General features: G+C 38.0%; 1 protein-coding gene across 1 annotated transcript in view; it reads left to right on the top strand.

Annotated features, from left to right (window-relative positions):
- Positions 1–12,049, top strand: part of Stpg2 (sperm tail PG-rich repeat containing 2) — a 574,832-nt gene that overhangs the window by 23,297 nt on the left and 539,486 nt on the right. Inside the window, exon 5 of the mRNA XM_063246672.1 lies at positions 10,356–10,468. Coding sequence (XP_063102742.1) covers positions 10,356–10,468 — 113 coding nt within the window. The remainder of the gene's footprint in view (positions 1–10,355; positions 10,469–12,049) is intronic.

Here is a 12,049-nt window from a genome sequence, read left to right as displayed (position 1 = left end):
TAACTAGCCAATAAATAATGAACTTTATAGGAGGTCAATGAATGATAAATTTCAGGTAAATTTAACCTGCAAAGAGAAATTCTCTTATATGTTCTGTTTTAACATTTTGAGTAATAAAATTTAGCCAATCTTTCTTTTTTGTAGGAGATCCTAGGTAGCTACTAGAAATATGTTTTGCAGAGGTGAATTTCATAGGCAAGGTTTGCAGTTAGAATTATGATGTTACCATATTTGGCAATGGTGATGTGCTGGGAATGACCTGTGTGCTGCCGCACTGGAAAGCAGTCCATTAGCGTTTAAATTGATGTAGTTTTGGACTTTTAATTCTTCGGAAATTCTATTTCCATATTAGTTATGAAAAGATGTGAAGTAAAAGTTGTCGTGACCCTTCATTCATTTAATTGTCTTCGTGAGTGGCAGATAATCATATTTTATTACTGCATTCACTTAAAGCAATGGAATTCCATGCTGAGTTTGCTTCAGTTAAGTCATGTTTTATTCCCTAATGACATTTCCCAGCTGACTGTGACCTTGAAATTAATATTGTCCACACTTCTTGCCATAAAAGAAAGTGATTTAGAATTAAAATTGTATCATAAATTGTTTCCTCATTTTCTGTCTATTTTTTAAAGGCTTTTAAATTAAATTTCAGGTTGAATATTTACCTGAGTACTATAAAGGTTAATGAGTTTACATGGTTTAATGAAATACATTTCATACAGTGGAAAAACGTTTTGCTAATGTCTTAAATTTTGTGTGTATGTGTTTATGTGCACATGTATGCATACATAATCATTCCTTTAACTGGATTACATTTAGAAATGTTAAACAGTTGAACCATGAAAATCTCAGCAATGTGAATATAACTGAAGAAAGCTTCATGGACACAATTCTTTCAAAATCCTAAGCTGCTGCATTACAATAATTATAAGAATTCATGGGGTTGGAGGTTTAGGTCAGTAGCAGAAGGCTTGTCACACATCCGTGAGGCCTTGAGTGTGATCTCAGCACTGAAAAAGAAGGTATGAGGGAATGGGGGAAGAAGAAAGGAGAGAAAAAAAGCTTGTGATTTTTTAAATGAAAAAAATAATGCAAAAATGATTTATTAAAGGTTCTCTAAAGTATTGGTTTTTTTGACAAATAGTGAAGACATGTGCTATATATTTAATATATTCAATGTGGATGTATTATATGACAACTTAGTAAATCAAGTCTGCATACTTATGACATTCTGGTTACTTGCAGATAAAAATAAAACACAACACAAATGGGAAATTTTTTTCTTTTACCATGAAAACAACTACTTACAGACTTTAAACTACATGTCCCTGTTAGTTAATTCCATTTAAAAGATGGTCTACAACACTTACTTCAGCAAAAAAAAAAAAAAAAAGTATTATGTGGTGAGATAGTCTTCCCAAAGCTGTCTTGGTTGCAGCAGTCTGTGGAACTACCACTGACCTGTTAGGAACAAGGTGCTTTTCAGTTGCTTGGGTGGATGTCCTGGTTTTTGCTAGTACTTTTCCCCTGGTATCTGCTACTCTGATGGGCAAGTCAGACTGCAAATTTCCTATACCACTTGCTATGATGTTTACTTCCCTGTCATGGTTTGTGTCTAGATGTTCCCACCCAAACCACCCAAAGTCTCATGGATCATAAGGCTTTTATGGAGGTGGCTGAATCTTGAGTGTGTGATTGATTCATAGTACAGTGCTAGGATTAAGGTTGGTGATTGCTGGATCAGTCTACTGATTGGGTTGGCATTACCCTACTCAGAGGAGATTGGGAATAAAATAAGGTACAGAAAGAGGCTTGCCTTCTTTTCTTGTTGCTTTTGTTATCTTCTGCTGCTGTGAACTGTGCCCCTCTGCTATGTGCCATCCCTGCCTTGGACTCAGCTGATTATGGACTGAAACCTCTACAAACTGTGGGCCAAATAAACCCTTCCTTCTTTAACTTTGAGTGTTGGGTATTTTGTCTTGGCAACATGAAAAGTAACTAGATAGAATTTAGTATCAGAGAAGTGGGGCCATTGCTATGACTAAACCTGACCTATGGTTTAGGAGACTTTGGGAATGGCTTGTGGGAAGAGTTTGGAATGATTCAGAAATGCTGGCTGGAAAAGTAGAGATGCAATCCATTAGGCTGTACTGTATAAGGGATTCTTGTCAGAGCTCAGATCAGAAGGCCTGTAGAAATCCTGCTGATAAAGATAAAGGCTGGAAGGTTTCTGCTGGGAAGAGGGTCTGCATTTGTATTGGTTGTTGGATTCTAGACAGTGTGTGTTGTACATTAGCAGAAAGTTTGTCTGCATTTTACTCATATCCTGAGACTAAGGCTAAGGCTAAGATTAAGGGCACTAGACTAAGAAATTTGAAGGCAGTCTAATGCTGAAGTGGTGGCACATCTAATGGGAGTTTTTAGTCAGATTTATGTTGAGAATCAAGAGCAAAGAGCTCAGCAGAATTATTAAAATGTGAATTTGGCTAGAAAGGAAGCCGTAGACTGCAAAGATAAAGCAGAAGAGATCATGATTACTGAGAAGGAACAAGAAAATAGAAAACATGGTCTGAGGATATTATAAGAAGCAACAAGACTCCATCCTTTGAAGCCTCAAAATTGCAAAAGTGAAAAACTGCTTTGAGAAACCCCAGAGTACCATGTTCCAGATTGGTGGCATCTGAACCATGTGTCAAAATGGTGGTGGCTGTGCCATGTTTCAGAATGTTGACAGCTTGGAGAATTTGATTCAGGGTGCCCAGTGACTCAGGATTTGACCCCTATAATTGAGAGAAGGAAGCCTGCTAACTGCTCCAGTTGGCAGCAGACCCTGGCATTATCCACATGGTACTAGTTTTAGGTGCATGCAAAATGCAAGAGCTGTGAGGTCAGGAAGGTTTCTATACAGATTTCAGTGTGCTTTTTGAGAGGGCAGTATGTGAAGCTGTGAGGTAAAGCCAAAGGTGCTGTAGAGACCCCAGAAGTTTGTAGAAACCAAGAACACACATCATCTGTGGAAAACTGAAAGGAGGAAACAGAGTGGACCCAAGAAAGGAGCCATGGGAGCTACAACCACCAGAAATACCATAATGGTGGAGCCATCCAAATCCTTTGGAGTTCATATCTTGCCACAGACTTAATGTTTGTTCTCTCAAAAAGCTAGTTCTTTGATTCATTGATTCTTTGTATTTTTTGTTTCAATTGCATTAATTTCTGCTTTACTCTTTACAATTTCCTCTCTTCTATGCGCTTTGGATTTGACTTGCTCTTTTCTAGAAGCTTGAGATGTAGCATTAGGTTGTTTATTTGTGCTTGCTCCATTTCCTTGATATGACTATTTATTGTTGTATATCTCTCTCTTAGGACTGCTTTCATTACATCCCATAAGTTATGGTATGTTGTATCTGCATTTTCATTGTATTGTAGGTATTGTTTCATTTCTTCTTTAATTTCATCTGTAACCCACTGGTTGTTCAGAAGGTTGTTATTTAATTTCTATGTATTTATGCAGGTTTTGCAGTTTTTGCCATTGATTTACAATTTTAGTGCACTATGGTCAGATATTACGCATGGGATAATTTCACTCCTTTTGTATTTACTTAAGAATGTTTTATGAGTTAATATATGGTCTATTTTGGAGAATGTCCCATATGCAGCTGAGAAGAATATGTATTCTGTTGTGGTTGTGTGGAACACTCTGTAAACATCCACTAAGTCCATTCGTTCACAGGTATGATTCAGTTCTGTTATTTCTTCGCTGATTTTTTGTCTAGTTGATCTATCTCTTTGTGACAGTGGGGTGTTAAGGTCTCCTATTACAATTGTGTTCTTGTGTATTTGGTTTTTCATGTCCATTAGTATTTGTCATATATAATTGGGAGCTCCTTTATTTGGTACATATATACTTATAATTGTTAGTTCTTCTTTTTGTAGTTTTCCACTCAAAAGTATATAGTGGACTTCTTTATCTGTTTTAATCATTTTAGGTTTGAAGTTCCTTTTGTCTGCAAACAAAATAGCTACCCCTGCTTTTTCTGGGTTCCCGTTTTATGGAACACTGTTTTCCATCCTTTGACTTTTAATCTATGAGTTTTTTTTGAGTCAGATATGTTTCTTGTATACAGCATATTGTGGGGGCCCTGTTTATTGATCCATTCTGTCAACATATTTCTTTTAATTGGTGACTTGAGACCATTTACATTTGATGGATATCACTGATATGTAGGCTTGACTTTGTCATGTTGTGTTCCTGTTGTTGGTTTCCCACTTTTGTCCCTTGTTTAATTTCTTGTTCAGCCTGGTGGTTTCTTTCTGTTGGTGGTCTGGAGATTGTGGTCATTTTTATCTCTATCTAGCATGTCTTTCAATACTCTTTCTAGGGTTGGTTTGATGGTCTTCAGTTGTTCTTTGTCATGGAAGTATCTTGTTTCTCCATTAAATTTGAAAGACAGTTTCTTCTGGGTACATCAGTCTGGGTTGAAAGTTTTAGGGCTTAAAATACCTCACTTCAAGCTTGTCTGAACCTGAAGGTTTATGGTGAAAAGTCTAGTGTTATTCTAATAGACTTTCCTTAATAGGTGAGTTGTGTCTTTAACAGCTTTTAGTATTCTGTTTTTGTGCTGGATGTCTGGGATCTTACTTATTATATATCTGGGTTTAGATTTATGTTGGTTGTGACTGCTTGGTGTTCTATATGCCTCACTTATTTGTATATCAGATTTTTCCCCCATGTTTGGGAAATTTTCTGTGAACTATTTCTGTGAATAGCTTACCAATGTCATTTGTGTTGACTCCTGCATCTTCAGGTCTTATATTGTTTCTCTTAGCATTATCCTGAAGCTTCTGTATTGTCATTTCATGTTGCTTTGTTGTTTTTATAAGTTCTACTCTTTCATGATTTCTATCTGTGATCCTGTCCTCAAGGTCTGAAAATCTATCCTCAGCTTCATTTAAACAGTTTTGCCAGCTTTCAGTAGAATTTTTTGTTTCTTGGGTATCACTTTTTAAAAAAAAAATTTTATTTAAGGAGAAAAGAAAAAAAAAAGCAGAGAAAGGGTACAAGTTATACAGATTTACAGAAAAAAAAGTGAACAGTAGGAAATCACTAGTTAATGGATTACATATTGTCATCTTAGAAATAATTGTTCAAGTCACAAAATTAAAGCTTGTAAAGTGGACATTCCATCAATGATACTGCAAACAGTTCTGTTCAATGATCCAATAAAACTCTGTGATATCATTTTCTATCTTATACACTTAAATATACATGCAGTTATATAGTTTAGAGCACTTTCTTTTCCTCTCTTTTGTACCATGACTATTACACATTTTGGGTTTCATTGCTCCCACAGTTCTTATTACTTTTTTGGAAGAGAGTAAAACCAAATGTGACAGAACAGAATCGGTCAAATCAAAAGGGTGGACATAATAGATAATGTAAAAACATAATACAAGGTGATCAACAATGGTTACCATAATGCCTCCCGCTATCTCTAATAGAATTGCCTATATCATTAGTTATAATACAATTGAACAAAACAGTAAAGAATAAAACCGACAAAACCAAAACATTGGAGACATTGTAGGTCTTCAAAAGTAGATAAAAGTCAATGAGAATGGGCGTTATAATGAATCTCATTATCTTCACAGCTGATGCCTAAACTTTCGAACCTGATACTATCCAGCAAAACAGAATAGGGGAACATCAGTTAAAAACCAGATGGTGAGAGTAATACAGGGCTTTAAATTGAGGTAATGGAAAGTCAAACTGGGTTACTATAATATATCTTGCTACTTTTTTTCCTTTAATTAAAAGGATAAAGATAAAAAAGTAAATAATGGAGTGGAGATTGAGATAAAAGAGGGCATAACAACAAAACAGCGCAGATCAAAACATAACCATTTAAGCAGAATAGTGTTTCACCACCAGATAATCCTAACCTAAAAGTAGTTACCATATTGTCTCTTTCCTTGAAATCCTTGAGTACAACTTCGTATACTGTAGCATTAAGTATATCAAAACAATGTAAAACCATTTAAGAGAATGACAGCATTACAGAGTATTTAGAATCGACTAACAGAAAATGAACAATGGTTTTTGTATAATCTCCTTGTCTTTAAAAGGTTTTTGCTTATACTATCGTACATAATAAAATCCAATAAGATACAACCTATTTAGACCATTGGAGACAAAAGGACAAAAGCTAGATGAGACTTCAAAACAAGATGATACTAAATCAGTATTATCTATTAAGATATCATTTTCTCTAAAATAGCTGTTCCTATCATCCAATCTTCTCTGCCTCATTTCTGTTGAGCTCTTTTTCTGTCAGTAGCTGTCAGTTTGTCTTCATTTTGTTCTCTGCTCCATTTGTTGTGGCCTCCCTGCCACTATTTCTGGATTCTTCGTATTTTTCTTTTTTTAGAATATCCTGCAATACTCTCTGTAGAGTTGAACTGGTGGTTGCAAATTCCCCCAGTTCCTCTTTATCCTGGAAGCACCTTGTTTTTCCATCAATTTCCAGGGACAGTTGTGCAGGATATCTCAATCTTGGCTGGAGATTATTATATTTCAAAGCTTGAATTATTTCCCCCCAACGCTCTTCGTGATTTGATGGTTTGTGCAGAGAAATCTGCTGTAATTCTGATGGGTGTTCCCTTGTAAGTGGTCTGTTTCTTGTCTCTGACAGCTTTTAATATTCTGTTCTTGTATTGAATTTCTGGAATTTTAATTATTATATGCCTGGGTGTTGCTCTGTTTGGGTGTAGGTGGCTGGGGTCCTGTATGCCTCATACATCTGAGTATCTTTACCTTTTGCTAAATTAGGAAAATTCTCCTGGATTATTTCTGTGAGTAGCTTTTGTAGTTCACTTGTTTGTGTCCCTACTTCTTCTTTTATGTTCTTAATCCTTAAGTTATGGATCCTCTTATCATCTTCTTGTCTTTGTATTATTGCTGTTTGTTTCTTTGTTATTTTAAAGAAGTTTTTCATTTCATTCTCCCATATTACAAGTCTGCCCTCCAGTTCAGATAGTCTGTCCTTAGTTTCTTTTAAGCTGTTATGCCAGTCTTCGATAGACTTCTTAGTATCTTGGTAGTCCCTTTGAACCTGCTTCACGTATTCTATGCTTTCTCTGTTTTCTCCATCAAACAATTCTCCCCTTTTTTTCTGTTCTTCCATTCCACCATCTGTTTTTTCTTGGGTGGTGCTTAGCATTTCTCTAACTATTCTGCATACTTCTAGCTTCAGGTCGTTGATAACTTCATTCCTGAATTGGTCTATGAGGCTCTCTATATGGCGCTTTATGTCTATTGGTGCGGTGTCCGCTATTGCCTGTTTCTCAGAATTGGGGGCCGAGGAGCCTTTCTTGTTGCTGCCTCTTCCCATATTCTCTGTTCCTTATATATGCAAGCTTATATAAGAGGCCCAGCTTCTCTCCCAGTCAGCCACAGCCTGATCGAATTGCACCGGTTAGGTGTTCCCGCTCACTGCTGCGCACCAGGCAGTTACGGATGAGGCAGCCTACGCGTCTCCCCTCCCGGCCACCGTCAGGCTCTGGGATCTGGGTTGGGACAGCCTACTGGGTCTGCCGGCAGCGTCACGCAGGCTAGGCACTTTTCACCAATCCCGCCCGAGAGGGGTATGTGTGGCTGGAATCGCCACCGCGCCCTGCTCCCACAGGACTGCTCTGGCCCAGAAAGTCCTCCGCTGGAGTCAAACTGTGGTAGAGTGTCAGTTTCTCTCACTCACCTCACCATAAGTCAGTGCACACCTCCCTGCCCATCCTGTTTTCGACTCCATTCGCAGATTGCCGTTCTCAGAGCGTCTGCGCGTCTCTCTCCTTGCCGAGCCGATTTAGAGGCAGCCAGCCGCCACGTGGCGGGAAATCCAAATCGCGGCTTCCAATGGCGCGGGGTCCAGCCTCCACACCGAGGCTTTTCTATTCCTGTTTTAGCACCAGGACTGCATTCCAAGTTGGTTTCTCTCAGCCCAGTTCGTTCCTGAGTCAGCAGAGCATATTGCCACCTGCTTATTTCTCCTTAGTCCGCACCATTCCTGGCTTCTGAGCCGAGTCTTTCAGAGAGCCTCCAGTAGTTGCTGTTATCTGTCCGCCATGTTCTCCCCTTGGGTATCGCTTTGAATTTGTCTCATGGATTCTGCTTGTTTTCTACATTGTTCATTCAAAGCTTCAATCAGTTTCCCATTGTCCTGTAATTTTTTTATCTGTTTCTTCTCTAGCTATGTTGAGCAAATCATTTACTAAAGTTGTTATTTCTGTCTTTATGTAAGACAATATTTCTAATTTGATTTCCTCTATAGCCTAAGGGATTTGTTTCTTTACTTCATTTGCTCTCTTTTCAGAGATTTATGACTTTTAAAGTCCTCTATTTCACTATCACCTGTTTTTGTTCCTGATGGACAGATGTTTGAGATTGTATTTTGCTTTTTGCTTTGTCATTTTCACCTTCTGGGCCAATATCTGGTTATTCAATCCCAATAGTCACAACTGTCAGCAGTGTGACTCCTAGGATCCTACTGTGTCATTGATGTCTGCCCAATGGTTGGGTACATAGTGACCATAAGCTGCTGGGGTCCTCCGTATGGGCAAAGGGCCATCAAGTCTCTCGTCAAACCAGTACTGCCAGTCTACTGAAGTTCAAGGTTCTGGGAGGAAGAGTGGAAGTCAAACATTCACAGCAGTGCTTGGTCTAAGAGATGGCAAGGATAGCTGAGCGCAGTGGGCTGAGCCAGGTTGGATGTGGCAGTGCTCTGGGTTGACACATGGGAAGAGCATGAAGGGTCACAGGTACAGCGGTGGTCAGAGCCAGGGTGGGGTTTGGCGGTTATTGTCTGGGCCTGCTTTTGTGGGTGGCCCAGAGGGGAATAGGCATGGCTCAGTGGCCTGAACCAGGGTGGGGCACAGTGGTGGCACTCTGGGTGGGTGGGCAAGGGGTGAGGGTACTAGGGTGCTGGCCTGGCCTCCAGGCCTGTGTGCATAGGGGGTGCACAGGCGTGCAGGAGCAGCTCAGCAGCCTGAGCTGGGGTGGAGTGCGGCAGTCCTAATACTATTTATTGCTGCATTGTATATAATAATAATTGAGAGAAGTTGGTTCTGCTGCTCTTAAATAGTAATAGTAACTTGGAAAGCCTGACATACCATTCTGTATAAACTATACACTTATATTATTGGGATTTTATTCAGTATATGATAATTATTTTAATAACCCTAGCTTGTTTGTTTGAGACAGGGTCTCGCTATGTGGTTCAGATTAACCTTAAACCAACTATGGGGTCTAGGCTAGCCTCAAACTCACAGAAGTTCTCCTGCCTCGGCCTCCCAAGTGCTAGGATTGCAGTCATTTGCCACTACACCTGGTCAGGCTGGCTTGTAACTCACTATGTAGTCCAGGCTGGCTTTGATCTCACTGCAGTCTTCCTGCCTCAGCCTCCCACATGCTGAGATTACAGGCATGTGCCACTCATGCCCAGGCCTGAGTTTGGTTTAAAAGTACAATTATATATATATTCATATTTATATATAGTTATATTATGGTTATATATACACAGTTATGTATAACTGTATATATATGTATATACAGTTTTTCAAATAAGTTGAAAAAACAAATAGAATTTCCTCCTATTAGTTAAGAAATGAGTTTTTAAAGGAATTCCTGAATCATTGCTAGGGAATGTATTAAGTTGAAACAGATAATCCCTACAAGAGAAACTACTTCATTGTTTTAGTTACTGATGAGTCCATGTGCCTTAATTTTTACGTTGTACTTTTAGTTTTAACATTTATTGTAGTTGATATGAAGGAAAAATTATGGTTGATTTTTTACTTCACAAATATATATTTTATGGTATTAAAAGATTCACCTTGTCCTCAAGCATTAGCAAAAAAATGAATTGTCTTAGCACTTCATTTGTTGTTAACTATTTGTACAAACATTGTTTTAAGTTTATAGTAATTTTAATGTCAGTTGGTGAAGTTTTTATTTTCACAATCTGTTTAAGGTAATTTTTAATAGACTTTTCTCTAAATAATCCTTTCCTCCTTTTAGAAAGATGAACAGCGGATTTTCATTGCCCTTAGGGTTTTAGATTACCAAATATGCTGCCAAGAGCAAGGCTGTTCATGCTGGTTGAGGATGTATTATGTTGGAAGTGCCCCTCGAGAACATGGAGGGATGTAGAGTGGGATACGACACAGCAGGGGCAGATCAGCTTGGAACCGATTAAAGAACACTAACATTAACCAGTGGAGCCCCTTGGAGGGAGGCCATGTTCGCTTTAGATTTAGACTTAAAACATTGACTCATAATTTATTTGTTCACTTTTTTTTTTGGTTAGGATGTTTCCATTGCCACTTTGAAATACAAAGGTGTACATTTTGGCAGCTCTCCAGGAAGACAAGAGTTACCTAAAACATCAGGTCCTGGTCCTGGACAGTATGAAGTAGTCACGTAAGTAAAAACAAAGCATATCTTTAATATACTGCTTAACTATAAAGTATTTTACTCACTCATGCTAGGCTATCCTGTTAAGAAAGAAAAACTCTCAGAAGTATTAGATTTTTAAGTAACCTGTGTTGAAAACTCTTACTTTTTAAAATGAACCATATCTGTGGCACCCACTTTGTGTCACCTCATTTAATCTTCACAGCAAGTCTCTGTGTATTCTATCAGTGGAAAGCCCAGGATCAGAGAAGATGAATAACACTTCATGTGACCATTGAAGTGGCAGAACTAGACTTTAACTGATGCCTATTTGTTTACACAGCCTACTAATCTAAGTACTAAGATATACTGTGCTTTGTTATAAAGTAGGCAAAAGGTGAGAGGAACTACAAAAAAGAGACTCAAGTTTCCCTGTCTTAGCTTATCTTTTTGTCTCCATTCTTCAGACTATGTACGAATGCCCTTAGAAGGCATTCTTAATGTAGGAGCAGTAACATTAGGATGTTAGGATATATGTAGTAGTTATGAAATTTAATTAGTGAATGCATTTCTGGTAAAATAACTCTTTTTTTGTCCATACTGCTTTCTACCCTCATAATCAGCTTTAGATATGAATCCATGGACAGCAACATTAACAGATGCAGTGTAGTCCTCAGATTCCACTACTTCTTTATATGATTATGTTTTAAAAGTAGATTCCAGCTTATCTGCCTGGTTTTCCCTCCCATTGCATGGACATAACTTAGGCTCTTGTTTGGTACTGATACATTGAGTTCATGCTGTGTGCCAGTACTGAACTCAGAAACTTAGAATAAAAAGAATAAAACATGACTCTTCTTTTTAGGGGTTTTAGATTCTAGTCCATCACCCTTTTTTTATTTTTCACTTTCCTAATGTGAAATTTATCATTGCATTTTATTCTTTTCGTACTTATACTAGAAACTTAACATGCACATTTAGCTTAATACAGTATGTTCTTACATCATCAGCATTCTTCCAAACATGACCTGTAGATGGTTCTAGCTCTGACTACCCTCTTTTGACATGTGCCTCTGTTGTTTAGTATTCCATCCCCCGACTGCAGGGGCTGCCTCCTGTCCTCCCTCTGCTTCTCATGGAGGTTAAAGAGAGAAAGCAGTGAGGACTCCAATCTGGAGCAGTTCTAAATTTGCGTTATAGTTTTTCCTGCCATTCTGTTTTACTTCCCCCACCTCATTCCACTTCCAGTTTCCCGGTTGTTTCCGGCTGTTCTTTTCTTTGATCTGCCTTTAATTTTCCTTAGTCTTCCTCTTTATTCACTTTTATTTTTATCTTTGGCATGCAGGAATGAGTTCCTGTAAAGTGCATAACTGCTTTGATTATCTGTGTTCATAGTTTTTTAGATATCGTTTTTTAGAAGTTGGTTTCTTCTAGTGGTTGACATTTCCTACTTGACTTTGTCTGTATGTTTCGTTTTTGCATTTTGGTTAATTTGAGTCAGAATTGTTATAAGAGACTTGAAATTTGTTATCTATACGCACATTTATGGTTTTGAAGACAAGCTTAGCTTTTGAGTTTTGTGCAAATAGAAATCAGTGAAAATTATTT

This window comes from Cavia porcellus, unplaced genomic scaffold (genome assembly GCF_034190915.1).
Source record: "Cavia porcellus strain 051 isolate PalLab524CR breed Dunkin Hartley unplaced genomic scaffold, mCavPor4.1 scaffold_4, whole genome shotgun sequence".
Taxonomy (NCBI): Eukaryota; Metazoa; Chordata; class Mammalia; order Rodentia; family Caviidae; genus Cavia; species Cavia porcellus.
This window is presented reverse-complemented; position numbering and strand designations above follow the sequence as displayed.